The 27,961-nt window shown below is 43.2% G+C and overlaps 6 protein-coding genes across 11 annotated transcripts in view; 3 read left to right on the forward strand and 3 right to left on the reverse strand.

The window, feature by feature from the left end:
* Positions 1-345: 345 nt before the first annotated feature.
* Positions 346-5,232, reverse strand: LOC106748746 (protein phosphatase 1L). The gene is made up of 8 exons (XM_014627586.1): positions 5,067-5,232; positions 4,154-4,399; positions 3,405-3,602; positions 2,828-3,121; positions 2,498-2,657; positions 1,745-1,875; positions 1,119-1,426; positions 346-694 (listed from the first exon to the last, which is right to left on the reverse strand). The coding sequence occupies exons 1-8, from the start codon at positions 5,100-5,102 to the stop codon at positions 610-612; spliced, it is 1,458 nt and encodes a 485-aa protein (XP_014483072.1). The 5' UTR covers positions 5,103-5,232; the 3' UTR covers positions 346-609.
* LOC106748747 (C-factor) lies at positions 5,185-12,429 on the reverse strand. 4 transcript variants are annotated; one of them, XM_014627590.1, is made up of 6 exons: positions 12,296-12,429; positions 11,685-11,736; positions 9,877-10,067; positions 9,633-9,785; positions 8,875-9,095; positions 5,185-5,266 (listed from the first exon to the last, which is right to left on the reverse strand). In XM_014627590.1, coding segments are annotated over exons 1-6 (744 nt in total). In that variant the 5' UTR covers positions 12,422-12,429; the 3' UTR covers positions 5,185-5,265. The 4 variants fall into 4 exon arrangements, with proteins under 4 accessions (XP_014483076.1, XP_014483074.1, XP_014483077.1 ...); XM_014627588.1 differs by lacking the exon at positions 5,185-5,266 and adding an exon at positions 8,005-8,367; XM_014627591.1 differs by lacking the exon at positions 5,185-5,266 and having other exon boundaries at positions 8,812-9,095; positions 9,633-9,764.
* LOC106748748 (B-cell CLL/lymphoma 7 protein family member B) lies at positions 5,839-9,016 on the forward strand. 2 transcript variants are annotated; one of them, XR_001374782.1, is made up of 5 exons: positions 5,839-6,237; positions 6,740-6,815; positions 6,902-7,007; positions 7,084-7,283; positions 8,879-9,016. XR_001374782.1 is itself a non-coding variant. In XM_014627592.1 (4 exons), the coding sequence occupies exons 1-4, from the start codon at positions 6,146-6,148 to the stop codon at positions 7,200-7,202; spliced, it is 393 nt and encodes a 130-aa protein (XP_014483078.1). In that variant the 5' UTR covers positions 5,840-6,145; the 3' UTR covers positions 7,203-8,007. The 2 variants fall into 2 exon arrangements, 1 of the variants encoding a protein (XP_014483078.1); XM_014627592.1 differs by lacking the exon at positions 8,879-9,016 and having other exon boundaries at positions 5,840-6,237; positions 7,084-8,007.
* LOC106748744 (thioredoxin reductase 1, mitochondrial) lies at positions 11,792-16,166 on the forward strand. 2 transcript variants are annotated; one of them, XM_014627585.1, is made up of 8 exons: positions 11,792-12,192; positions 13,218-13,441; positions 13,521-13,651; positions 13,731-13,960; positions 14,054-14,268; positions 14,330-14,512; positions 14,958-15,316; positions 15,612-16,166. In XM_014627585.1, exons 1-8 carry the CDS (start codon positions 12,180-12,182, stop codon positions 15,739-15,741), a joined length of 1,485 nt encoding a protein of 494 aa, XP_014483071.1. In that variant the 5' UTR covers positions 11,792-12,179; the 3' UTR covers positions 15,742-16,166. The 2 variants fall into 2 exon arrangements, with proteins under 2 accessions (XP_014483071.1, XP_014483070.1); XM_014627584.1 differs by lacking the exon at positions 11,792-12,192 and adding an exon at positions 12,503-12,702.
* Positions 16,167-16,685: 519 nt separating this feature from the next.
* LOC106748720 (WD repeat-containing protein 66-like) lies at positions 16,686-23,733 on the forward strand. Its single transcript, XM_014627543.1, has 17 exons — positions 16,686-16,814; positions 16,899-17,045; positions 17,133-17,505; positions 17,642-17,757; positions 17,883-18,003; positions 18,074-18,218; positions 18,290-18,507; positions 18,587-18,695; positions 18,809-19,011; positions 19,081-19,232; positions 19,560-19,768; positions 20,229-20,352; positions 20,583-20,714; positions 20,796-20,887; positions 21,154-21,388; positions 22,189-22,301; positions 22,413-23,733. Exons 1-17 carry the CDS (start codon positions 16,686-16,688, stop codon positions 22,609-22,611), a joined length of 2,817 nt encoding a protein of 938 aa, XP_014483029.1. The 3' UTR covers positions 22,612-23,733.
* An 87-nt stretch (positions 23,734-23,820) lies between these two features.
* The window catches only part of LOC106748736, a 7,581-nt gene continuing 3,440 nt past the window's right edge, over positions 23,821-27,961 (reverse strand). Inside the window, exon 3 of the mRNA XM_014627567.1 lies at positions 23,821-27,933. Within this exon, the coding sequence (XP_014483053.1) occupies positions 24,473-27,933 (3,461 nt within the window). The 3' untranslated portion in view covers positions 23,821-24,472. The remainder of the gene's footprint in view (positions 27,934-27,961) is intronic.

The raw sequence follows: 27,961 nt of genomic DNA on the forward strand, positions 1-27,961 counted from the left end.
ATTATACGAACAGATGGTGAACGTGGGTTTACAATATTTACGTGGTTAGTTTTGAATATAGCGTCAAGCCAAATCGTATCGGCTTAGAACATGCAAGAACAAATGTCACACGTATGCTTTGCAACAAACTGAACAGCGATAAAGACTGACGAGCATCGTCCGCATCGTAATATTTCGCTCAGAATTTTACTAGCCATGTAATTATATTACAACATGCTTTATACATGCTTTCGGCCTACAGGAAACAAAGGCAATTCCTTCCCCACGTGTCTATATGTTCAAAGACTCCAACATCCAGGGAAAGTCCTCCCTTTTCCGATAAAACGGAATTCTAACGGCGCACCCTGTATTTCAAACTACTTTATTTTGCTCATAAACATAACAAACAATACATGAAAAATCTAGATTTTTCCGCATTAATTTTAAATAACATTACATAAATATTATTTTTAACTATTATCAAAATCATTCTCTCACATCGAGATAAATATTATAAACACGAGATAAACACATACGATGCCAGTTCATTAGAATAGCAGCGGGTCAGATTAGTTTAGTAACTGGGTCTTCTTGAAAACGTGAGATTAAAACAGAAAATATGTGCGATCATCATTTGTCCACTTTTGGCTCCGATGCATTGTATTTGCGGTCCTTCATATTAATCACGACGACTGTAATATTATCTGCGGATCCTCTGCAAAATATATATCAGTTGTGATATAAAAATATTGTATATACTGTAAGAATTAATTTGTAAAAAAGTGCTGAACGTGGGATCCCTTGATGACATTGTTGACATATATCGCACAGGTAATGTTCTTGAATAACTAAATAATTTCTAAATAATTTACCATAAGTTTCATATCCTGATAAAAAACGATAGTTACTATAACTTATTTCTGTGACATTGATATGCCCTTTCAAGAAAAATACAAGACTTTTTTTTTTTAATTACTTTTCTCGATAATTTTCTGATAATAATATAATATAATAATGAGCGGTGACCAAACACTTTTAATGTTACTCGGGACACTGACCAAGACAATATATGTTAAGGATTGGAAATAGGTTCGCCTAAATCTAGATAAATACCATAATATTTGAAGTCATTTCCTTACCTGTAAAAACTTTGCAGTGCAATACTTTTTGCGCCAAAATATGGCTCATTTATACGTTCTTTAATGAAAGCTACAGCTTCTTCGTTGGAAAACGTGTCCCACAGTCCATCGGATGCCAATATTATGAACATAGGTTTGTGATCATCCAAATCAAACGTTAGAATATCCGGATCAGCAATCACTAGTTTTTTATCCTTCAAAGGATAATCCCCAAGAGCGCGTGAAGTGGCTAATATACCGGCAACTCTCCACACGCCGTTAAATGTCACCAAACCACCGGCTTTGTTTATTCTCCTCTTTTCTCTTTCCTGTAAAGAGAAAAACAATTACAATATGCGTGTATGTGTGCAGCAAATTTATAAATTTATATAAAATACGCAATATATAAATAATATTAAATTCACTGGACGTACAGGGTGGTTCCACTTAAAGCGTTACAAGTTTTTTCTCTAGGAAAATATTAATGGTAGCAAAAAATTTGACATTTTAATGTTCCTTTACTTTAATGTTTACTTATTCCTAGTAGCACATTTCTCGAACTGCAAATGGTTAATATTATAATAAGCGATACGCAGCATGCTTGTGCATTATAATAACATGAAAGAAATATAAGAAAGAATAAATACTTGTTGAGGTTTGTGATCGAAAGACAAAGGAATAGCATTGCCTTTCCCATCACACATGATTCCTCTGGAATCTCCAACATTTGCTACGATTAGCTTATTATCTTCCAATAGAGCAATCAAAGCAGTTGTGCCTAAAAACGAGAAATTATATATGTGAAAAGAACGTAAATAACATATTAATTATAAATAATATAGATTAGCTTCTTATATTTTCAAATATTGTTTTTTTAAATAACTAGTTAATATATTTTTTACATTTTAGTATGTAGAGTTTCCGCGCACGCAAGGAGAATTCGTAAACAATCAATAATAAATTACTGAGTACATTTTGGAACAAAAGTTCTTACACAAAAATATCGAGATTATAACCTCGAGGATCCGGCCATTTAAGGCAAGATCGGAGGACGATCCTACTCTTCCTTTATTTTACGAGATATTTCATATTTTACATTAAAAAATATCATGGAAAATTTTAAAATATCTCGGGAAATTCTTAACCAAGAGAAGTTTTATTAAAGTGTTTTGAAAACGTCTTAACAAGAGCTATAAGAATGTGCAATAAAAATAGAGGGTCACATTTATTGAATAATAGAGAGCTCGAAAGATAAAAGCTCATCCAGTGATTCTAATTCTCCTCATGTTACCTTTTCTTTTTTCCAACATAATATGCATAATAATATATAATATATGTATAAATATAAATAAATATATATTTAATATATGTATACATATATATATTAAAAGAATAAATACCGGCCACATCCATGTTCTTCTTAGCAGCTTCCACTAATAATTTGTCGACTGTCAGAATTTCATCAGTTAGAAGTTTAGCATAATTTATTTTGTTTCCTTCAATATAGCTTATCATGTCCACTTTGGGCATTTGTTTTGCATCCATTCTGCATGGTCTAGCCTATAAACAGATGAAAATAGCATTGAAATTCATTCATTAAAAGTTTTTTATAGTAATTTCTCTTTTTTTTTATCAACATTTAATGCAACTGGCAAAAGATCGCATTTTTTGTGTGTAACGTTCACTATTTAAAAGTCTTAATTTGATTGATTATTTCACTCATGATTTACCTCTCTTGTAATCGGTGATATGCTCTCCAATTTATCAAGCAGTTCTGGATCAGATAATTTAATAGATTCTTTCATATAATCGTCCGTCAAAGAAGTGCTCACAGTTTTTCGAAAGGATTTTCTCCGCTCCAACGATTTTTCATCTTTTTTATCAATATCCTCTGTTTTTTCTACTTCATTCGGTTTGCCTTGATAATCAGTTTTGCATGCTTTGCCAGCCAACATATTTTTTAATTCAAGAACTTTTTGGCTTATGTTAGGAATAAGTTTATCTCGGGCATAGTTGGCTGCAAACTAAAAACAGAAATAAGCATTAAATTTTTTATATTATTTAATAAAATTTAATATTTAATACCACCAATTGATTTGTCTCATATTATTATATTGTATTATTATATAAATTTGATCAACATTACATTATCATGATAGCTGTCTCTTTCCTCTCTCTCTCTCTCTCTGCTACCTGGATTATTATTTATTAATTCTGCAGTTCATATTTTATCTCACTGGATGATTCGACATAAAAATTATTAACACTAACATTAATAAAAGAACCACCAGTTTGAAAAAATATTACCTCTCCACCATGGCCATCGAACACTGCAAACAAAGAAACTCCAGTGTTGTTCATATCCTCGTTCACTACAAAGCGATCTTCCATCCGAGCTCTGTGCCCTTGCACAGCATATGCTGCAATGTAATCTTGTTTTAACTCCCAACTAAGTTTCACTCCATTATTCACAGAGTCATTAACATAAAATTGCAGCTTAGACACCTACATAAAGAAATATGTCAAACTGTAATTCACGCAATGTACGTGCTCGCTAGGAGCACGTTGCGTCGTTCAAGCTTATCATCTAGCCACTCAATCATATGCTTAGTTAAATTACAGCAATATTTTGACAATTTCGATGTATAAGACTTTAGGCTTTTCTTGGCTTCAGGCTTAATCTTTTTCAAGGATACTTCTTTGTTCATAAATTTTTGCCAATAACTCTTTGATCAATAAAAACCGATAGCTGAGTTCTATTGGAGAGGAAGTTCTTGACAATATATATCAAGAGTTTGTTAAAAGAAAATAACTAAAAGAGGTTTTAGATATATGCTTGTATAAAATTATTAAATATAATCCTTGAGCAATATATATTTAGAGATTATTTATAATATGTTCATATATGGTATATATTCAAAAAATATATTGTAAGAAACATCTTTTGGAAGAAAATTTAGTTTGCTGCAAATAATTTGCCTAATTATTTTTATTTTTACTTGTTTGTACAGATATACATTATCAAATATTAGTCTATTTTAAAAATACATTTATACCTTAGATGTTGTGCGCCCCAGAGTATAATGAATTCCATCCAGGAATGATCTACTCCACACATCCACAACTTGTACGTACAATAGAATAATCAGTAGAACTATACCACCGATTAGCACTTCTGGCCTTAAAGCATAGACTCGTATAATCTTACAGAAGTAACTTAGTGAAGTGTTAAACCAGACACTTGATCCAGTGGGAATAGCTACAGCAAACTTGGATACAAGCTTCATATGTGATACATATGCCTGTGTCGAGATTACAAACAATAACAATTTTTAATCATTCCAAATATAAATAATTTAATTTTCGTAAAATAGATAACTTAGCCTATTAAACATATCTAAAAAAACTCTGAGAACTTGAAAATATAAATAAATTATGAATAAAATTTCTTTATTAAGATTCGGCTATCTCATTAATGTCACATAATGTTGTCATAAATAATTTCTTTTTCGTCACAATGTGTTTCACAGCACACTGGAAGAAAAGGAATGCTACATTCAAGTAATATTCACTTAATCTAAATAAAATAAATGACTACAATACTCCTTAGTAAATATTTACTTGAACATAGCAATTTCTTTTTTTCACTGTACTTTTCACTTTTTGTTAAAAACTTATTTTACATTTTAAAATGAGAGAATCGTGTAATTAAATACAAATACATAAAATATATAAAAATATAATTTGAAATCAATGATGTTAACCTAAAAAAAGTTAGTAGCCTTTATCGTAAAATTAAACCGAAAGTAATAAAAACTTAATTTACTTAAGATTGCTTAATTATACTAATAAATTAAACTTTAATGAAAAAAAATAAAAGTACATAAAATATATTTTAATTTAAAGACGTATCTTAAGACAAAATTTAACAATTTTAAATTCTCTTTATATAATGTATTATTTTTTCACCTGATATAAAATCCTATCTTCAAAATCGTCGTCCATAATATTTTAAGAGGTCGTCAAATTGTCCTTGTGTTAACAATTATCCGCAACGTACTTGTTGGAATTATTTTCTAATCCAGTTGTGAGCAGCTCTTTCCGACTCAGTTGACTTTCGTCATACGTAACCAGAATGAAGCACGAAAACAGTCATGCTCGCGTTATATCTGGAAGAAAGAAGTTTAAGAATAGCTATGCTACAAGAGTTTCTTAATATACTGTTCTTTGATGCGCCCTCTGAAGAAGTAGATGTAAAACACATTCATTCGACGAAGTAATATCCAAAACTTTCAGCCTTCGGTAAATTTTTCTACACTCGATCACAGAACACTTGCAACAGTTTATGTTTCTCATATTTCGGAACACGCAAAAATTATGACGAAACGAACTTATGAATTGACATGAAGTATTTTATTATTACACTTTCCCTTCCTCTTGAGTTTCTTTGATAATAATTTAGCAAACTGTTCTTGGGATTGCTTTTGGAACTCGTCGGGTTTACGCGTATTTAATATGCGAAATTATTCTGTGTTTAAGTTTGCGAGAATCGAACGATTTCGATTGGAATCGATTCCGAAAAGTAGCCAATACCGAGGTACGTAGCGTGACTAAATGATGGGTCATCTACTTTCAAGTAGCGCGACTTGACGACTGATCAGCCGAACTTTAAATTTCCACCATCAGATAGCAGATTGAACAAACCTGAGATAATAATGAAATATAATTGAATTATATAGGAGTGTTAAAGAATTATTGACATGATTATTAATGAAATTTGAAGATATCGAGAAAATAATCAATCTATCAATAGACAAATATGAGAAAAGAATACGAAATGTCCTTCGTCGTCGGTCAAGTAACCTACACAAGCGTGCGAGGTCACGACGTGATTGTATACGTCCGATGTATATACGAGCGGTGCGTGTCCCCCTGTCACTTTCCTAACCTCTCAACCAGCTCGCGTTCCACGAATGTCCCGGTGTTTCTGGTGTGGTGACCGGTGCAATAATCGATCAACGGTGATTTAATCGGACGAGAACAATAATATGATGTCGCGGTCGGTGCGCGCAGAGACTCGTAGCCGTGCCAAGGATGATATTAAACGAGTTATGCAAGTGGTTGATAAAGTTCGTCACTGGTAAGTTTCGCAAAGTAACGCTTCGAGTGCTCGTATCGGTGCGGAGGAGTCGTCGAATCTCGCGTTTGTCCTTTGTGTTCACAAAGGGCTGACCGAGCGTGAGAAGAAAATAGAGCCCGTGCTCTCTTGCTCTTATTTATCGAATAAAGATCTCGAAGAAATGTGCAGAGGAATGTTACAACAGTTGCTTACGCTTCATGTTGATATGTTCTTGTTTCTATAAGAGAGATTACAATCAATATTGTGAAATCGTTTGACTAAGGAACGTTTAATCTTTGTGGAGATTCTGATAACACCGAGAACATTGTGAAATTTCTGACAGCATGACTTTTCAGTTAGTGACTTTGAAACTTAACTTTAAGCGTGTTGAAGGTATTCGTTTTCATTATTTTGAAGTATATATAAATACATAAAGCTGAAGTACATCGTATAATTTTGTACATACATACAAATCAATTAGTACAGCTAATTAAGCTGGTTGTAATCTGTAATGTTGTAACAGGGAGAAGAAATGGGTTACCATAGGAGAAACAACTATGAAAATTTACAAGTGGGTTCCAATCTCAACGCTTGACCAGGTATTTTATGCAAAGAAATTGACACAGATCGCAATTGACGATGCAAATAATTATACCAGTTGAAAATAAATGTTTCTATTTTGTAGAAAAAAAAAGGAAAAACAGTTTCCGATAAAGAAAATGGTTTATCGAGGAAAGGAGGTATAGATTCCTCAAATTCTAACTTTGGTCTAACTGAAGATTCTAACACATGTGAGTTAGATCCTGACAATTTGTGATAATGTTATTATTATTTTTAATATTAACCAAATATTCCCCGACGCTGCAGGTTTCTCCACTGTTAGTGATTCTCAAGGTTTGACAGATTTCTCCGCCCATTTGGGATTTTCGGAGGACTCGAATTCGCAAAATAGCGAGCCTACACCTAAGAGATTGAAGACTGACTAATGTTCAATCTGACACCATCACTGCTATGTATGGAGATCGACACATTTAGGAATCGCTATTTCTTTTGTGAATTTGCACTTGGTAATTTTGCGTTGAATCATATCTCTCCATGTGGATGAACCGCGAGAGGGAGAGAGAGAGAGAGCGAGAGAGAGAGCGAAACATCTCTTCTTTCTGTTTCATCCAAATTTAGTGAAATCTACCTATAGAGATAATATCTAATATCCAATATATATATATATGATATATGTTATACAGAGTATAATATATATTATATATATATACGTGCATATAAATTATGAATAGCATTGATCCTACGGAACATTTAAATTATGTGAAATGAAGTTTATATTTTTTTACATATGAATTTATTACAAATTGTCCCATTGAATTTAGGAACTAGAAACAATTGGATAGAATAAAATGTGGCGAATGCTCAATCCGTTTATTAAATTTCGATTCCCAACAGAACACTGTTTTAAAAACGGGAATTGTGAATGTTGAGAAAAAGGACTCGATAACGAACGTACGTAAAGTTCGAGGGGAAGATTCGAAGTATAAAAAGCGGATTGTACATTCACGACGATTATAGCAACGTTGGCAGTATTATTTTTTTTTGTTTTGGAAAAACTACTTTTCTCGTTCAAACATGTCTCGCAGACAGTATGTCTCGCGAAATACTCGAATGCTTTATACGATTATGTTTGCTATAAGTTAATCGCTGGAAATACACACATACACACACACGCGCGCGCGCGCTCGCACGCACGCACGCACGCACGTACGCACACACACACAGAGAGAGAGAGAGAGAGAGAGAGAGACACACACACACCGAGAGAGAGAGAGAGAGAGAGAGAGAGAGAGAGAGAGATAAACGTACATACAAATATGTTCACACTTTCAATTAGTCGTTAAAAATCATTGTACATATCTGAAATATCATTTCTTTTGACTATCGATACTATAGGAGAACTTGCATTCCTTTGCGTTACGTTATAGCACCGTGACATGTACAAAACAAGCTTGATTCGTATAAATAAAATAGTTGAATGACCTACTGAACAGTGAGTAATTGTACGTCGGTTGCGAGAAGAGTCGCGATGTTGCTTGTCAGCCTCTCTGTGCAATGACCCTCTCTTCTCATTTCACTTTCACCGAGCATCTATCCGTCAGAAACGCATCAAATGCAAGTGATTCATAAATGTTATTTCGTCTGACTTCTCAGAAAGATTTACTTTCAAATTGTTAAGTATATGCATAAGATGCTGGATCGAAACTCGATCGCACTACTTTATCGAAAACTCGCACTTTTTTATCAAATCGTGTATAATGTATATTTAAAGCTAATTAAAATATTTACATTGATATCTAAGAACGACAAACGAAATATATATATATATATATACACTATATATTTTGCTCGTCATATATAATTTATATTACACACACACACATATATATATATATANTATAATTACAATAATTATATAATTAATAATACAACTATATAAATATATCGTTATAAATATTATGCGTAAATACGCGTATGTATATATATATATATATATATATATATATATATATATATATAATATTATAATTTATATATATATATATATATAAAGAATGAACATGTAATTATAGTTTTGTCCGATGTTGTGTGTTTTACCAAGGCAATATTTCCCCGTCGTACTGTACGAAGCAGCCGGTGTGTTTTTCTGTCAGTGAGTTCAACGTGTCCAGAATGCAGCCGACGCTGGTCTCGACGTCCATCGGAGCGTTGTGGCCGCCCAAGTCCGTGCGCACCCATCCTGGATGTAAACACGTTACCAGGATCCCATCGGCTTTCAGGTCGACGCTCATTGACTTGGTCGCGGCGTTAAGTGCGGCCTAATCCCGAACGAGATTAGATAAAATAGATAAGATATAGTTTATATTATACAAATACTTGCAAGTACGGATACAATACAAATCAACAATCGAGCCACGCATTGCTATATTCGTATTGAAACGAAGCCCAATTTTGCGAGAACACGAGAGAGTCCGCGAGATGTTGCGAATACACGGATTCTGTGAAATTTCTACGATAGTTTGAATGAATTGTACATCACGAATTACAATGTATACGCCGCAAATTTCAACTGGCACACCCTGAGTCTCATTAAAACAGTTTTGTCGTTTCTGTTTTGGCATAATTATCGAAAATTAGGCTTCGACACAATACAAATGGCGATATTTTCACATTCTACTGCTCTAGTTCAGAATTTCCCATCAATCATGCACAGAGCATTCCACTAATCTATGACAATCCGTTTGACAACATTTTGCGATTTAACGTTGTTCACCTCCCGACAAATTTCGCGTCGATCATCCAATACCACTACACGGAAATACACCAGCTCGCAAAAAACGGCGAGATCCCCTCACCTTGCTACATCTGTAGGGATAAAAACCGCCGTCTGTATTTTCAGCGATGCTGCCGAGGATGGAAGTCATATTGATCACCGCCGCTCTATTAACGCTCAGCTCTGTCTTATTCTCAGCATTCTTCGCGGCTGCCTTCAGTAGCGGTAGGAGAGCCTTCGATCAGTCATTGCGTGTTACAAGGGCATGAAGAGCTCCCCACCGGGAGAATTCGATGAACGCAACGATAAAGCGACCACAGACGTACCTTTGTCAGCATAATGGGCGCCACGGTGTTCACCAGAAGAGCGTCCGTGATCTGCTGCTTCTTCACGAGGCCGAGGCGCGTGAATTTGCTGGAGATGCCGGCGTTGTTGAAGAGAACGTTGAGACCGGCGCCCTCGACTCTCTCGCTGACCGCGTCCACGATTTTCCTGTAGCCGTCCGTGTTCGTCAGATCTGCAAGAAGGCGAAATATTTAGCACGTCGCTGACTAATTATTTACGTGAGATGTTTCGCTTAATCAATATCTCCGTTCGCCGACGTAAAACATCATTCTGAATCACGACGGTGTCTTCAAACATTTTCCAGCGAATCCAGTTTTTTTTTCCCGGGCGATAGAAATTCCGGAGGAAAAAGCCGCGAAGTTGTACATCGCCGTAATACTTGATTCTATTTTTTCTCGTATCGCGATATGAAGGCTCGCAAAGGAAACAAGGCGAAATCGTGACGTTCGAACCGTCGATTCGGACTTGAGTGACCGGGAAACCGAGGAGAACTTGAGGAACAAAGTGGAGATCAAGGTAGGGGACGAGCCGAAGAACGAGAAACCGAAGAAGGAAGAGGGAGGCCTCTTCGGATTGGAAATAAAGAGAGAAAGTTATTCCTCTTCCTCCTCGATTGTTGCGTAACGCGTTTACTTTCCAAGTACCGGCGACGTGCATTCTCATACTCTTATCTTCGAACACTTCCAGCTCGAGAGGACTCAGGCGGATAAAATCGCCCCGATAACATTATATGAAAACCCGTGTGTACCCGTATTATCAATGAGGATTAATGTCGAATGTAATTTCGCTGAATTCAGGCAGAGATACGAGTGGACAGGCGCTGCTAATCTCAACGGGATACTCGCTTGCGACAATTGACGCAAGCTGCAATTTTTGTATATTACAAACTAACGCGAATCCTGTGATGACGGATCTGCATGACGCAATAGCGCAATGCAACGGTGACTCTTCCTGAGCACAGATTAAATTAATAGATGAATATATCGAACTATAGATTAAATTAATAGATGAATAATACCAGTCACTATTGACGCGATGTGAATTTTCAATTCTCCTACGTGGCATATACGTTCTCTAAACGTATGTAATTCGATTATGGAATATCACGGGTGTTCAAAGAACGTAAACTAACACGTGCTATCTGGGATGTCGTTCAACGAATTGTTAATCGACAAGTTAATCATTTCTATCCCCGTTAGTTGACTGACATCAATTTTGAATCGACTGGATCACCCAGAACGTGACGAAAGTCACGCTGAAAATGGATATACATTGAGCGAGCGAACAAGGAACGAATAGCGAATGCAAGCTTTCATTGTTTTGGAAAATAGATATTTGATAAATTTAATCCAAAAATCATAATATTTCGAACCAATTGGCTCGTCAAGTGGTTTATCGAAGAAAGTTCGCGCGCGTTTAGAATGCGAATATACATATTACGTGTTCGTTTGTTCATTGTTTGTTCACTTGGTGTATATCCATCTTAAGACGGTAAAAATTCATAAAAAATTCCGGAATTGGGTAAGCTAACTAAAATTGAAAATTAGTTATGTAAAACTGCACGTGTAAACCTGACCTAATTAATTCTTCTGATATATACACATTTTGCACAATTAATTTTTAACTTTGATGAGTCGATTCAGTTTTAGATCAACTTTTAAATAGCTAGTTTTCGTTTCGATAACTAACTTAATCAAGTCAATTATTGTCACAACTTAGAGAAAAAGTCAATTTAGCCGAGCCCGGAAAATTCATAACAGACGCCAAGAAAGCGAAGTTGTCGACTCACCTATTTCGACGATGTGAATGTTCGGCGATTGGTCGGCCAGCGCGCGTAACTCCTGCAAAGACAAATCTCTTTTTTCTCCCTCAATTATCCCCGGTTTTTCGAGGAACATGCATCGGAAGGTCACATCGCCGATTACCGTCTCCTCAGCGATTTAACGAGGCCGTGCGGGCGGCAGGGAGAACCGGTCACGCGCGATCCGGCTAGGCCGGTTTGCGCAATCAATCGCAGAAGTATCTCGAGATCGAGCGCGATCGCTCGCTGACTCATCCGCGCCAGTCGCGGGGGGTTGAGGGGCCGCGCGAGCGTATAATAGATGGCGGTGACGGAACTCCGCGAGCGACGAGTAGGCGTTCATCGGTGTGAGTGTAACTTAAGCATCGTCCGCGCGACAGATACGAAACGGACGCGTCGACGCACGCAACTCTCGTGAATCATCGTGAAGTATTCCAGCGGGGAAAGATCCGTCGTTACACGCGAGGAGCGAAGAAAGTCGCGATGGCGCCGATCGGTAAGTGCACGCTTTTCCCCTCCCCGATTAAGCGCGCCCACGGATTGCGTAACGACGATGATAGCGACGGTTGTGACGCGAAAGTCTCCCGGCGGTCTCTTACCGTCGCCTTGCTGGCATCTCGGCAGGTCGCGAAAATATTGTCCGGCGGTTTCGCCGAGCCGGCCAGCCCCTTCACCAGGCCCAGGCCCAGGCCGCGGTTGCAACCGGTTATCAGGATCGACCTCATCCCGCGCGGTCCTGGATTCGAAACTCGTCGATCCGCGGATGAAAAGTGACCCGGCTCGTGACGTGCTCGTCGGTGCGTTTCATTCGCCAACGGCTGACGTCACATGCTCGCAATCGCGAATCGAGTGTCGCCGATTATCATGGCGACCCTGACGGTGTTCACGCGGCTCGTGTCATTTCGCAGCGCGCACGCCAAGTTGCTCGGGTTACCCGGCCGTCAACCAGCGTTGTTTGCCACATGCGTCGGCAGGAACACGATGGCCTGCATGTGCGGTGCGTCAAGTGAGTGTCGAGAGTTGCGGCGATGACGGTGCGATACCACCACCGAGCGCGGATATCCAGACCGACGGATAGTTGCGTTCTCGTAGTTATGTAAATAGTGCGCGCGCGCCGAATTCCACGCAAGCGGGACGTTTGAAAAACGGTCGGAGGGACGCCTTGGAAATATCGAATCGATTATTTTCACGTCTGATTTGTCTCGGTGATGACGACTTTTACACGCGTATAGCGGCTGGGTGTGTCCTTCGTTTCGAAAAGATGACGTTGTGAAACGCTTAACCTCTTGCAGACCGGTTTTGTCGAGAGACGTCTGTTCTTCTTAGCTGAACAACTGCACTAGTTGATAAAATTAATGTACATATCGAAACATACGCACGAGATTCTCACGCTTCAGTGTGCCTAAATTTCTCGAGCTAGTGCGGGTTCAGCCGAAAAAGACATACCGTTTGGATTTGTTCTCTTTTCCCCCCTTTCAAGAAAGAGACCTTGCATGTGATGTGTGAACGATACTCTTCCAGTGAATCAGGGCTACACGTACGATCTTTTGGTTATCGGCGGAGGATCCGGTGGTTTGGCGGCAGCTAAGGAAGCCGTAGGTCTCGGAGCCAAGGTAGCAGTTCTGGATTACGTGAGTCCCTCTCCTCGCGGTACCTCCTGGGGCTTAGGTGGCACCTGTGTCAATGTAGGATGTATACCAAAGAAATTAATGCATCAAGCTGCCTTGCTCGGTGAAGCTGTCCATGTATGCAACTATTGTAACTTATCTGTGTCGACGGTAACTTGAAGTATCCGTGACTTAACTGTCATATGTGGATTTTTAGGAAGCAGCTACGTTCGGTTGGCAACTACCAGATCCCAAGACCATCAAGATCGACTGGGAAGCCCTGAGGACTGCCGTGCAGAATCACATCAAGTCTGTTAACTGGGTTACCCGCGTCGAACTTAGAACAAAGTAAGTCCTTGTCTTTTCTCTGTGATTGATTACTTTTCTCACATATTTGCTAACGATTTTCATATTAACGTCAACACAGGCAAATTGATTACATCAACGCTTACGGACACTTCAAGGATGCTCACACTGTGGTAGGGATTACCAAGAAGGGAGAGGAGAAGGTTATCACTGCTCAAAATATATTAATTGCAGTAGGTGGTAGGCCCAGGTATCCCGATATCCCGGGTGCTCTGGAGTACGGCATAACCAGTGACGATATCTTCAGTTTGAAGGACGCCCCGGGGAAGACTCTCGTCGTCGGAGCTGGATGTATCCTTTCTCGAACTGTCGTTTCTCGTCGGACGTGTATCGCATAGAAAATTACACGGAAGACCACACGTAGTTTTCTTAATGACGAGACAGACATTGGTCTGGAGTGTGCCGGTTTCCTCAACGGCTTAGGCTACGACGCGACGATAATGGTTCGGTCGGTCGTGTTGCGCGGCTTCGATCAGCAAATGGCGAACATCGTCGCCGAGGAGATGGAGCAACGCGGCGTGCACTTCATCTACCAGGCGAAGCCCAAGAAAATCTCAAAACAGAACGACGGCCGCCTTCTCGTCGACTGGGTTGACAAGGTACGTGTGCAAGTTTAATTATAAATTAGAGTATCGTTGCATCAACGTGTGATTTTTTCAGGCCGGAGAAGTTCATCAGGACGTGTACGACACCGTTCTGTTCGCTATCGGTCGGCGGCCGCTCACGGAAGAGCTGAAGCCGGAGAACGTCGGGTTGGAGCTTCACCCGGAAACCGGTAAATTCGAGGCGATCAACGAGCAGACGAATATCCCGAACATTTACGCGGTCGGCGATGTTCTTCATGTAAGCTTGCGGATGTTTCAATCCCCGCCTCTCTCGTATCACTTAATTTGTAGCCTGTGGCATTTTTCGTTGATTATACCTCACATCGCGCAACGTGCGCATTTATAGTAATTGTCGTTAGACCGTATTCGTCATTGACCGAGATGGAACAGGGCGGAGGAGGAGGGGGGGAGAAGAGAACTTCCTTAAAAAGCCTCGTGCAATGTCAAGAGTTCTAGAAATACTACGTAGTAGAATGGACGGATTGAAACGCGCGAATATACGTGAGAGAAAAGTATGAATTGAGATGTGGAAAACGTGTGTGAATTACGTAAGGGAAAAATATGAAGATCAAAAGATAGAAATTGCGTGAGAGAGATAAGTGATTACGAGAGAGAGAAAGAGATGCAGTGTAGCTGGCATAACGATGTAGCGTTCAACGTATTTCGCAACGTTTTTGTCGCAGAAAAAGCCCGAGCTGACGCCCGTCGCCATACACGCGGGTAAACTGCTGGCGAGAAGACTGTTCGACAATTCATCCGAGCGGATGGATTACATCAATGTGGCGACCACCGTGTTCAGTCCCCTGGAATACGGATGTGTCGGACTGAGCGAGGAAGCAGCGGTTGCCCAGCATGTGGAGGAAGAGATTGAAGTTTATCACGCTTATTACAAGCCGACGGAATTCTTCGTACCGCAGAAGGACGTCAGTCACTGTTATGTGAAAGTCATCGCGCTCAGAAACGGTGATCAGAGGGTCCTTGGAATGCATTTCGTCGGGCCGAACGCCGGAGAGGTGATACAAGGATTTTCGGCTGCGATAAAGTGAGTTGTCTCGGTTTCACTTTTAACTTGAAAAAGTTAAATTCAAGTCTGCTGGAAATGTTTTAAATACAAATTTGTATTCCGAAACTTGAAATATTTTGTAGCCGCAGTTTTTTTCTGTCTTTATGTATTTCGTAACCGATTTCACGTATTTGATTTCGTTACGTTTCCAAGACTTATAAATAACACGAATATGCGATGATATTGCATTAAGTTATAAACAAAAGATCAGTCAAAATGTTCGATAGAAAAATTGATGTAACGAAAGGTTAAATACCTTATTATGCTTGCGCAGGTGCGGCTTGACATTCCCGAAACTGAAGTCCACTGTCGGAATTCATCCGACCACCGCGGAAGAGTTCACACGCGTCTTCATCACCAAGCGTTCAGGCCTGGATCCGAAACCGCAGAGTTGCTGCAGTTAGATTGAATGTCATGATTTTTTTTTTATTCAGCAGCCTACGTACCATTCGACCGTTTTTAGGAGATAGCGCAGCTCGTATTCTCGTAACAGAGATCGGTCGACTTCCAATTCGTTTTAAATGAGATTTTTCACCGCCATGTACGAGAGCGTTAATAACGCGAGGAATAACGTGCAGTATTGCATAATAAACGGTGGAAAGATCGAAAGAGAAAGAGAGAGAACACGCAATGTCGTATTAACAGTGAATTTTTTATACACATTACTTTTGCAAAGAGCGATGCATGAATGATGAGCAGGTTTTGCGGTACGTACAGTATGTAATAATAATTTATTATTCTGCACTAGAATAATAAAATGCGTACTATACCGAAATGTGATGTATCTGGTGAATACTGTAATAAAATGTAAATGTTTAAGAAAACAATAGATTAGTGACTGAAGACTATCAATGCTGTTGATTTCACAGTTTTCTAGATATCGAAAATTTCCGATCACAGGCATTATAGGTGCCAGTATTCGTGCATTATGACTTGATAATTTGACGAATTGGAAGCGATGCTTCAAAACAGCAGTCATGATGCATAAATATTGAAAAAGTGACGCGTCCAATTGGAAATTTCTGATGTCGCTGGGGAATGAGACAGCATTGGAGCCTTCTGTATGCGTCTGTCGTAACAATTTCCTCCACGAATAAAGATCAGACATCCTCCCTCCGGCCACGTTATCGTTTAATCAGTGAATGAGAATCACCGAATCCGCCTCGGCTTCGTCTCGACGGGTGTTCACTTATCTCTAATCATCTGTTCTATACGCTTTAAAAAAAGAAAGAGAATCATCTATATTCAGATCACGTCTTGAAAAACAAGAACTGGGCGCAAATTCAAGCCCCGCTTCGTCAGTTTCACGAATTTAATATTACAATCACGTTCGACGTGTTAATTAACGATGTATACCACGGCAGCTTCGATCCCCAGCGAATTTCCTTTGACGGATGCCGAAGAAGTAACGCGAAGTTTCGACGTAGACGCGAGGAAAACGTATCCGGAAGCGGCCAAGCGTGATTTCTGCCCGTTCGTGAGTGAATGAACGAAATTGCGATGACACGTGTCTTGCCGACGAATTGTCCTCGAGCGTGAAAAATGGATACATTTCCTCCAGAGATTCCGATGGTCCTTCGGGATTAATCCAGCAGTGCCGATTGTTAATCTAACTACGGACAATCGCACGTCATTGGCGTACGCCTGCTCGCACATGGCCGTGATGTACGACTACAGCTCGGAGGAAGTATCGCCGCTTCAAGGCCACGTTGGTATATTTTTTTTCCTCTCATAGTGTTACTTCCGCTTTTTGTGGAATTGACATTGAAAAGGGCCTTTTTGCCTTGTTATCCAGCAAAATGCCGTGAGAACATTATCGACCACGCGCGATGGCGAGTGGCTACTGACGGCTGATTTTGAGGAGGATTGCACGGTGGTTGTCTGGAGCACAGAGAAAAGGCAAATACTTCTTGGGGAGACAGTAAAAAAATTTAATCGTGGAAATTACGCGTTATTTTCATGCCGATTGACGTGTTACTTCAATACGGGTTTTTTGAGCGCAATCATTGAAATACGCAGAGCTCCCGTTTACACCTTATTCCACCCGCATGGAAACGAAAGTATGACAGCTGCTCGTATCAGTCCGAATGCTAAGTACGTAGTCACCGTCGGCAACGGAAAGTGCCAGGACGTTCATTTCTGGTTGCGTGACGAGGACAAACCAAACGGTTCGTTCTCTCGATTTGTTTATTCGCGTTGATCGATCTTCTTTATCCCGAGACACGATACAGCTGTCTCACTTGTGACTGATCTTTTTCATTAATTTCATCTTTTCATTGTTATTAATGTGGATGAAATTTTCAGCGTCAATCTCGTTGACCGACACAACGTCCGAGCGCGTGAAGGAAGTAATCTTCAACGACGAGTGTCCGGAACAATTTGCATTGACGACCGATTATCACGTCTTGTTTCTAACTTGGGTAACATTTTACGATCGAACGTTTTTACTAAAGTCCCTCTGTTTGTCGAAAACGGGAGAAATATATTCTTGTATAATTTTGAAGAGAAGATTATCACTATATTTTTTTCGGATTTTACGAATAAGGACGGCGACGCTTTGAACTACAATTGCCCCAAAGTATCGGCGAAACTTCGACGTACCGGAATCTTCAACGGATCTTGCTACGTTTCGAAAGTGAAACAAGTATTCACAGCGACTGCAAACGGTATCTTCTGGTTTTCAACAATCAGTTACGATTACTTATAAGTCCGACGTTATCATCGCGACTGTTCCAGGATGTATCTTAATATGGGGCGACGTTCCTCCAGAGGGAAAGCGCGAGACCGACGATCCCAGTTACAGGAGGAACCAAAGGAAGAAGCACATCAAGACTGTAGATTTACAGAAATGCAATATCACCGTCATCACCGATTACGAAGAGTATCGTCTACAATCTGATAATTGCGTCATAAATTTCGCAAATTACGATTAATATCGCGTTGATATCGCAGCATGCTCGTTACGGGGAACTCGGACGGCCGTATCGCTTTCTACGATTATCAATTAAGACTTCTGTATTGGTACAAGAACTGCGATCTTGACTGCATTCGATGGATAAGCTTCGATCTTCGATCTGATCTGCGAGCTTCGACGATTGAAAAGCCGAGTCACCCGCCGACGGACGCTACTCTGCACTGCTCGCCGTTCAACGTCCAAACTTTTCTCGCTTGTAAGACTTTTATCTAGAAATATTTTACGACTTGCCTAACAAAACGTAAATCATCAGTATCTTCTTTTTCCTGCGTCAGGTTCTTGTACGGGAATAATCGCTTTGATAGATATTCCGAAGCAGAAATATTATTCCGTGTTGCGCCACTCGGTTGTGGCCGCGACCAGTTTGGACGCTAATCCAGAAAGGTAAAAGGATTTAATTGACGAATTTACACGGAAATGAAATGATTGTCGCGATTTTTTTTCCTTCAATTGTCACAATTTCCGCAAGATATGTAGCGGTAGTTTCTCAACCGCAGCAACCACGTCGTTGTGGGGGACGCACAGGGCACTGTACGCCTGTACAATCACGAAGAACTCGTCCTGATCACTTCCAGGAGCACTTTAGACTTCCAACCGATTCTCGAGGAACAGATAATGAGCGGAAATGTCGCTTTTGTCACGTGCCCGCAAACCCACGAGTCATTAAGAGCCGTCACGGCTGTAAAATTTTCGCCAAGATGTACGCATCACTGAACTCTCGAGTTTTCTTCTCATCGTCAAGATGAAGAAAAAAGCTTGTCTTTCTCAGGCGATATGCTGACGTGCGGTTTGGAAAATGGGGCGCTTTGGATCCTGCATCACATTACCCTAGATTTATTGAACGAAACACCGTACAAGCACTCTGCCACGGCCATTAATAAAATCACCTTCACGCAGTGTGCCGGATACATGGCTTACGCGGTAAGAAAGAGTTCACGCTTTTAAGGAATCACCATGGAAAGTGTCTCCCACTTCTCTTTCTCGAAAAGCGTTGTCTGCCGAGCTTATTTCCAAATATAATTTGTAAATTACTTGGAACTTGCACACGTAACTTCTTCAGAGAATATCGACGAGTTTATTCCTGTACTGATTAACAGCATTTTTCTTGAGAAAAATTACCCTTTTACGTTTTTTTACAATTACTCTCACAAATTATATTTTCGCATATACGCGTGAAGTGTCTTTTGCGAGACTTAAGATCTCGAAGTTCTACATTTCTTCGCGTATAACGGGGTACTCACCTTTCAGGACAATGCGCTGACGGTGGTGGTATTTAAAAGGAGCAACACCGCCTCCACGGGAAACACGTGGGACTTGATCGGAAAACATCACTCGCATTATCTGCCCATCAGGGACATACTTTTCGGGCTTTCGGGCCACGTGTCTGACTCCAAAACACCACGGTTCTTCTCCTTGGGAGAGGATCAAGAACTCGTCGAGTACGATCTCGAGCACAGGTAAATCGCGCGTATCTTTAGAATTGTTGCATCTATTCAATTGACCCGATCAGATTGTCTCAAGCGGTTTGTAATAATTTTGTCGGAATATTCAAAGTATAATTACAATACTTATAATCTATATTATGTATATATTTACGCGACGGCGTGAATTCAACGCGGACAACATTTCTCGACTATAACGGTTAATCTGATGAAATCCAGAGATATCTTTAGGAGGTCTTAATTTTTTAAATTGAAAACGTCTTTAGGAGGTTCACTTTTACTGAGCGTTAACTTTTTGATAGCATTTTTTGAGAATACAAGATTAAATTGGTGTAGCTCAGAATTAATGTTTAATACATTGAATTTTATTATAATGTTCTCTCAGAAACAATTTTTTTTAATATTTAAAAAGAACGGTTACCGTTTGGTTCCTTTTTTTACCTTTTTTTGAAAAGGGTAATTTCTTTTATCATAGCGGGCCTTATCCAGAGCCAGGGCTCAAGATCTTGCACATCAAGCGAATCGAGCACACCGCCACTCCTCTCTGCTTAGCGCGGTACCCCGGCAACGGGAATATCTTCGTGATCTCAAACTCCGAGGTAATCCTCGAGCTGTCTTATTTCACTCCAGAATCTGCGAGTAATGATGCACGATCATGATTGCAGTACAAGTACAAGATTTTCGACGACGTCACTAAAATGATTCGCGGTACTTACTTAGGTCCAACAATAGGAGAACCAGTACAACGTTTCCAAGTTGTTGATTTGTTCGATATTTTATGATTTATCTAGTATTCGTGATTGCGTTGAAATCATTGTAACATCGGTAGGTTCTAACAGATGAACTGGTGGACGACAAAGGCTACATGGTGTTTGCTACCGACAGGGAAATCGGTCTTCAGCTTCTACCTCTCGACGGTAATCCTTACAAGATCCACAGTATGACGGGTCATCCGCAAAAAGTTAGGCATTGCACATTTATGAAGTATCCTTCTTCTACGAAATGGCATGTATATTTACATATATTCCGCTTTTCATCGCAGATAATGGACATCTCCGTCAGCAGCAATAAGGAAATCATGTTTACCATAGGCTACAATGACCCGTGTGTCTTAATATGGGAAATCAATTTCAAGTGAGAACACCTTAATAAAATAGTTGAATTTCGTTATAGTAAATTTTGAAATCAGAAGCGAAAAATAATTTTTCTCATAATTTCGTATTATACTGATAAAAGAATTACACATGCTTTTCACAATGTTATCAATGGGTCAGGAAAAAATCCGTTTGCCCAGCTAGGAGTATATACGATCTCTCGCTCTTCTGACGTCATCGTCTTAATTGGCTGCAGTGACACGAAGCTTGATGTCAGGCTGTGATTAAGATAATATTTTTTTCCAGTTCTGTTGACATAGTGGCGCGATCGGGCGGCCGAGGTATCTCACCTTACCATTGTCTCATCGAAGGTGGAGAAAAAGGATGGCTGATGAATGAGATGAAAGATCTGTTTGACTACGCCCAGATCTTGCATCAAGGAGAGTACACAACCGTTGCTAGAGTCATTACCGACACTGTGACCGTCGAGAGGATTCCGAATCTTATGCGAGCTGTCGGATATTATCCCAGCAATGAAGAGGTAATATTTGACGTTGGTGGTGTTGGTGCCGTGTTGTAACGCGTTCTTCTAATTTCATATCGTAACATTTTTGTTCTTATTTTGATTTTATTCTTTCTTCCCTTGCTTCTGTATATCTTCTTGCATCTGGAGTTTAAACAAAAGGATTTACAGTTACAAATTAAGTATAATATGAATAATATCCGCGTGTGCAGCCAACATGTTGACGTGCTATGAAGCTAGAAATTTGCATGTTAGCATGATGGTTTCTGAAAAAAGTCTGCGGAACGCGGAATTTTCGGAGCTACATGCGGATTATTTTGCTAAGACGGATCAACTTTAGATAGAAAACATTACGAGAGAAGTATGCTGCAGAGATCACGTTGAAACCGGCAAGCTTCGCGAAGAGATAACATTCGAGGAATTTGTGCGGCTTTACTTGAATCATCGGCCAGCGTTCGGACTCACCGTTGATCACACTAAGCGGGCTTTCCATGCTTTCGTAGAAGAGCGTTTCGCCAGCGTAGAGGATCCTTCCTTAACGCGAGAACAATTTGTAGACACATTACTTGGTAGAGTAATATCGGAAGCTTCGTCCGAACGTCAGAAGCCTATCGGTACATTACTTATTAATACTAGATTCTGCTGAAAAAGTGACACATAAATCCAACTTTAAACCATTAGGTATAAACCGATTGGTAATATTTAAAATGATATAGTCAGATCTTATATTTAAAATGACATAAGATATTGAAAATTCACTTACAACCCCCTTAATCGTAACAACCAACGAGATGTTGAACCGATTTCTCTCATCACAGGTGAACCGTTGTCTCTTCAGGAAGCACACGCGTGTCTCAGACTGTTCGCGCCGTTCGATAAGGAAACGAGCGAAACCGAGCAGCCGTCATTCGACTCGAAGATTCTTCCAGCGGTAACCGGCCACGCGATTTGTTTGAAAAACGATCGAGGGTGATGGAATGCAGAGTAGGAAAGACGTCATTAGGCTTCCCGAGAGTAATGTATTGTTTACGTTATGATACAGAGAATATCTTACAAAGATTTCGCCATGGACATCATGGGTGTCGAATTGCCGGAGGGAGAAAACTAGGGCTGACAAATCGAGGGATCAGCGCGACTTTCGCATCGTCGGTACTCTAAGAGGCGTTTATCGGCTATCGTACCGCTGTGTAACGCGAGCTGCATTATCGGAACGCAAGCAATCCACAAATAAAAAACAATGACAAACTGCGACCTCGGTTTTCCGCTAGTAGAGTTTGGATGAAGATTATATAAGAGAAGCGCTAGGAAGAAACGCGGGCGAAATTGCCGTCGACGTGTTCGTGTTTCGTTCGTTGTCCGTTCTCTCACGACTGATGCAAAAGGATACAAAGGACGGATACAACGAAACTCGAAAGAATCGGATGTGAGAGAGCGCGACGAATCGCACTCCTCGCGTCCTCGTCTCCGTAATACTGCTCGGTGGATATTTGTGAACTTTTCCGGCGTCCCCTCGTACTTTTGTGATTGCCGCGCGCGTTGAACGTCTCTGTGTGTGTGTGTGTGTGTATGTTATGTGTATATATATATAGATATATATTTATATATTTGTGCATACAATAATCGGTGATATGCCTGAATCAAACCGTGGCGGCGGCTCGTCGAGGAGGAAGCGGAGGGTTTACGCACGCAAAGAGGAGCAGATTTTCAGTTCTGCGAGCGCACGAAAGTGCTCCGCACAAAGCCTCACTTAAAAAGCTCCCCCTTTATGCCTACGCGCCCCCTACCACCCCCTTTCCGACGAGGGCCGCGTCTTGATTCTCTCGCATCACTGCGCGCTGCACACACATATATTTTATACACATATATCTATATATGCGATATCGTTTAATCAATTGATTGTACATTAGCGTCCAGAGGTTGGTGCTCGCTCACCTTCTTGCCGATTTGTTACAACTCTTGTCTTTACGCTGATACGTTAATAAGAAAATTAGTCTCGGCGGCTACGACTCTATTATCGCTCTATCGTTCGGGTTCTCTTTCTCTCTCTCTCTCTCTCTCTCTCTCTCTTAATGTGGCACAAAACTGTCCGTAGTTTTCGAAAAAGGACGTCGTCGTTTCGCTCAAAAAATATCCTTCTATTTTTTTTCTTTTTTTCGACAATACGAGATAGACTAGAAGCAAGAAAAGATTCGCCTCTCGAGAAGTACATCGCTTTGAGAAAGCGTTGAAAGGGTGATGGTGATCCAAAAAAAAAGAAATAACGTCTCAATAACGACTAATCAATCAGAGAACGTGGTGCAAACTTAACGGGTCTTCGATTAAAAAATTTAGAACGGTTTAATCGTGACTTAAAAAAAAAAAAAGAGAGAGAAGAGAAGAAACTACAGGACCGCGCGTGTCCGCTGCGGCTCGTTGTTCGAAGAACCGGATTCGTGCCGCTTCACTTTGGTCTTTTTCAAGGTGATGAAGAGATACACGAGTTTCTAGCGCGGACAATCACAATGGCCTGTTATGGTGGGAATATTCCAAATCGTAAAACACAGCCCTGCCCTCGCGAAGCTAGGCTCTCTCTCTCTCTCTCTCTCTCTCTCTCTCTCTCTCTCTCTCTCTCTCTCTCTCNGACTCTCCCGTACTTTGTGATCTACTACTTCTACCTACCTACCTACCTACCTAATTCATCTACCTATCTACGCTAAATATTTATACATGGCGCTGTGTTGAAAGAAGTACAAAGAAATGTACAGAAAAAACTGCTGATTTCACTCTTAAAAATTCTACGGCGTATTTACAAGTATGTACAGACCCACACACACGCGCACACACACACACACACACACACACACACACACACACATGCACTTCTCCGTCTCTCTCCCCCTCTCCCGCACGACAGGCTTAAGAAAAATATCAACAGTGGAACCGGTAGAGCGTCTCTCTTCGCTGGAAAAAGAAAGAAGGGTAACGAAGAAGAAAGAAGGGGAACAACTCGCTAGCAACGCGCCTAGAAAAGCAACTCCGTCGAATTTGGTAACACCGAGCGGGTGGACGGGCCGGGCCCTCCGCGCCGTCGTCTCGCGCTCGCTCGCGCGCCCGACGAAACTATCAATCGCAGTACTCGTCACTGTTCTGCGTGATGTTGTGCTTCTTCCGGCAGTCGGGGCAGTACCACTTGCCCTTGGGCGGCACCATGATGCCGACGCACTCGAAGTGGAACCACTCGATGCGGCAGTCTTCGCCGTCGCAGGCGATCATCTCCGATACCTCGTCGTACGGGCACTGGCAATAACAATAAATCTTGACGGGTCGTTCGGGGCCCGTCTCGTTGGCCGGTATTAGGCCGACGTTGTAGCTCCTCCTCTGCTCGTTCTCCACTGTGTCGTCCACGTCGATCTCGGACTCGGTGCTCTCGGCGCTGCTGCTCTCCGCGGCACCCTCGGACTCGGTGGCGGACGCCAGAGTGACCGGCAACGCCTGCTGCTGGCTCTCCACCGGTCTGTAGGCTGTCTGCTGCACGACCTTGCCGAAGGATAATCTCGAAGGCGGCACCGACTTCGGGCTCGGCGGCGGCGGCGCGAAAGCGACGGCCTCGACGGGCTTCCTGCTCCCCCATTTGTGCGCCGCCTTCTCGTGAGGCTCGTCGTCGCTCGAGTCCCCGTAGAAGCGCTTCGGCACGCGTTTCCTCTTGGAAGACCTCTTATTCTCCGCCTCCGAGCCGCTGCCGCCTACGTTGTGACTCGCCGGGTTCGCCGTCTGCAGCGTCTCCGTCGCGTGAACGTCATTGGGCAGATTCGGCGTCGACGACCTGCTCGACAGCATCGCCGGCGACGAGACGGCGAACGCCGGGCTCTTCTGGTAGTACGCTTTGGGAATGTTCAGCTTGATCGACTCGACGGTGGCGTTGCGTTTGTTCGCCCTCTCGCCCTTCCGCCGCTTCTTCGTCTTGGTCTTCCTCTTCTGCGCCGGCCGGTCTTCGGTCGCCGGCGGCGCCACCTCCGGCACGCCGTTGTTCAGCTGGCCGGGCCGTTGCTGTTCCACCGACGTGGAGACGGTGGCCAGCAGCAACAGCTGATTGCGCTTCTCCGCCAGCAGAGTGTTGTTGAGCGGCTGCGGATGTTCGTCGTAGAAATCCTCGTCCGTGACGGTCTCGTCGGTCTCCAGGTCGGACTCCCGCATCGACGGCAACGCCGGCTCGCTCGCCACCACTTCTTCGTCCACCGTGATGATGCCGTTCTCTTCGATCGTCACCTCTTCTTTGTTCTTCGGCTCGACCGACCGGCTCTCCTTCTCCTTCCGGGCGCGCCGGCCCTTCCTGGGCGAGCTCTCGGACGTCGAGCTGTCGGAGTCAGAGCTGCTGCTGGAGCTGGACGAGCTGCCGGACGAGGTGCTGCTGCAGCTGCAGTTGGTGCCGCAGGAACAGCTGGTGCTGTCGGTGTCGCTCGAAGAGTCGCTCGACGACGTGCTGCCGCTGCGTTTCTTCTTCTTCGGACTCCTCGCTTTCGCGCGCTTCGCCGTCTGCTCGGTCTCGGCGACGTTCTTCGGGCTGGGGGACCGACTCCTGCGGTCCTCCTCCCCCTCCTTCGAGGTCGTCGCTCGCTCCCCGTCCTCGGGCCACACGACGCAGTAATCGTGGTCGGCCAGGACGAGGCTCCTGAGGTAGGCCGGGTCGGGCGGAGTCTCCTTCAAGCCGGCGGCGAAGCTCTGCCCGGACTCCTTCATCTCCAGACTCGCGGCGTAGCTCTTGAAGTTGTCCCATATGCCGTCCATGATGCGCGCTTCCTGCTTCTTCTCCTCCTCGTTGCGCTCCACGTCGACGACGATATCGTCGAGCAACGCGGCGTCGACGGCCTCCTCCTCGACGGTCTCCCCGGCGTTCCTCTCGGCGCCTGCCTTCTCCTCCTCGCTGTCCGTGTCACTCTCGGACGACAGGTTGAGCGGCGGCAGATCGTAGACGTCCACCACCCTCTTCACAGCCTCTTTCGCGTCCTTGACGATCTCCGTCGCCTCGCACGTCGTCGTCGTCGCGTCCTTCTCGGCCGGTCCCTCCGCCGGCGGACGAGGCTCGTCCACGTCGGTGACGTTGACGTCGACGCTCCGCGACTCGGGCTCCCTGTGGCTCAGCTGGTGCTTCGCCAGGAGCTTCCGCGAGATGAAGCGGTCCGCGCACTCGTCGCAGCCGTACGGCAGGTTCGCCGAGTGCAGCCTCTTGTGCACCTTCAGGGCGACCGCTCGCTTGAACTTGCACTCGCACTCGTCGCACTTGAACTCCGCCGGCGGTATGCAGAAGTGGTAGATGTGCGGCCATTTCTTCTGCACGCATTTCCGGCAGAGCACACTCTCGGTGCCGTGCTTCCAGAACAGGTGCTTCGTGATGTCCGGCTTGTTGCGGTAGGCGATGCCGCAGCGGTAGCACAGGTGGTGCAGCTTGTGCTTCCACACGTGGTTCGAGAGCCGCTGCTGGTTGCCGGTGGACTCCAGGCAGACGTCGCAGGCGTGGTGTTGCTTGCGCAGGTGCACCATCAGCCGGAAGGACGAGGGCAGGCTGCCGACCGAGCACAGGCAGCATCGGTAGCGGAGGTTCATGTTGGGCGAGTAGACGCCCGGGCACAGGTGGCACAGCAGCTCGCTGTAGCTGTAGAAGGTCGACTTGCACATTATGCAGATCAGTATGGTCTTCTGATGCATCTTCCGGTTGTGCAGGTAGAGCTCCTTGTGGACGGTCGAGTGGAACCTGCAGTGGAAGCACTCGTACGTCCTCACCTGCGGCACGTTGCACGTGCCCTTCGCGCTGTCGTAGGTGCTGAGGTTGAAGTAACGGCACTCCAGCTCGTCCAGGGAGCGCTTCACCCGCGTGGTGAACTGTTCCGCGTGGATGATGATCGCCGGGTGCTGAGGTTGGAACTTGTGCTCCGCCAGCATGTGCAGGCCCAGCTGCTTCCCGTTCACGGCGATGCACCGGGCGTGGTTGCAGTAGACGCAGAGCGGACTGGCGGCCTCTATGCAGCGCTTCAGCAGCTCGTTCAGCTCCATGCTGTCCAGGGTGCCCTCGACGTTCAGGTCGACGCAGGGCGTGTCCTCACCGGCCAGGGCGATGCCGTCGTCGTCGTTCCTCGCTTCCTCACCATCCGGCCCTTTCGCGCCCTCGTTCGGCACGTCGGTCTCCTCCACCACGTCGAATAGCCCGCCGCTCACCTCACCGTCCATCTTCGTCTCGTCCTCCTCCGGATTGCTGTCCACCACCGCCAGTTTCTCACTGTCGGAGTCGCTGTCGTCGTTCCCCTGCTCGTCGCCGAGCACCTCCCTCTCCCCGTTCGCGAGTTTCTCCTTCGACGCGGTGGACCCCTCCGCGTTGTTGTTCTCCTCGGAGGCCCGGCTAACGGCGGCGGCACTGGTCACGCTGAACTGAGAGTTCCTGTTGGTGCAGATCTTGATCACCAGGCTGCGGTCGGAGGAGGCGTTGAACGAGACCGAGAGCTGAGATTCGCCGACGCTCGGCGACTTCTCCGTCGCTGCTTCCTCTTCCTCTTCCTCCTCTTCCTCCTCCTCCTCCTCTTCTTCCTCCTCCTCCTCCTCCTCCTCCTCTTCCTCCTCCTC

The sequence above is a fragment of the Dinoponera quadriceps genome, unplaced genomic scaffold (assembly GCF_001313825.1).
Source record: "Dinoponera quadriceps isolate SergipeBrazil2010 unplaced genomic scaffold, ASM131382v1 scaffold3127, whole genome shotgun sequence".
Lineage (NCBI taxonomy): Eukaryota > Metazoa > Arthropoda > Insecta > Hymenoptera > Formicidae > Dinoponera > Dinoponera quadriceps.

Coding starts and splice junctions, on each gene's coding strand:
- LOC106748746 (XM_014627586.1), bottom strand. CDS start 5,102: ATGGACGACGATTTTGAAGATAGGATTTTATATCAG. Junction 4,400..5,066: donor AAGATAGGATTTTATATCAG/GTGAAAAAATAA, acceptor ATCTCGACACAG/GCATATGTATCACATATGAA. Junction 3,122..3,404: donor TCGATGGCCATGGTGGAGAG/GTAATATTTTTT, acceptor TTCTGTTTTTAG/TTTGCAGCCAACTATGCCCG.
- LOC106748748 (XM_014627592.1), top strand. CDS start 6,146: ATGATGTCGCGGTCGGTGCGCGCAGAGACTCGTAGCCGTGCCAAGGAT. Junction 6,238..6,739: donor GTTGATAAAGTTCGTCACTG/GTAAGTTTCGCA, acceptor ATGTTGTAACAG/GGAGAAGAAATGGGTTACCA. Junction 6,816..6,901: donor CAATCTCAACGCTTGACCAG/GTATTTTATGCA, acceptor TCTATTTTGTAG/AAAAAAAAAGGAAAAACAGT.
- LOC106748747 (XM_014627587.1), bottom strand. CDS start 12,421: ATGAGGTCGATCCTGATAACCGGTTGCAACCGCGGCCTGGGCCTGGGC. Junction 11,737..12,295: donor GAGATGCCAGCAAGGCGACG/GTAAGAGACCGC, acceptor TTGTCTTTGCAG/GAGTTACGCGCGCTGGCCGA. Junction 9,786..9,876: donor CGCCCATTATGCTGACAAAG/GTACGTCTGTGG, acceptor GACTGATCGAAG/GCTCTCCTACCGCTACTGAA.
- LOC106748744 (XM_014627584.1), top strand. CDS start 12,525: ATGCTCGCAATCGCGAATCGAGTGTCGCCGATTATCATGGCGACCCTG. Junction 14,269..14,329: donor TCGTCGACTGGGTTGACAAG/GTACGTGTGCAA, acceptor TGATTTTTTCAG/GCCGGAGAAGTTCATCAGGA. Junction 15,317..15,611: donor GGATTTTCGGCTGCGATAAA/GTGAGTTGTCTC, acceptor ATGCTTGCGCAG/GTGCGGCTTGACATTCCCGA.
- LOC106748720 (XM_014627543.1), top strand. CDS start 16,686: ATGTATACCACGGCAGCTTCGATCCCCAGCGAATTTCCTTTGACGGAT. Junction 19,012..19,080: donor TGTAAAATTTTCGCCAAGAT/GTACGCATCACT, acceptor TGTCTTTCTCAG/GCGATATGCTGACGTGCGGT. Junction 19,769..20,228: donor GAGTACGATCTCGAGCACAG/GTAAATCGCGCG, acceptor CTTTTATCATAG/CGGGCCTTATCCAGAGCCAG.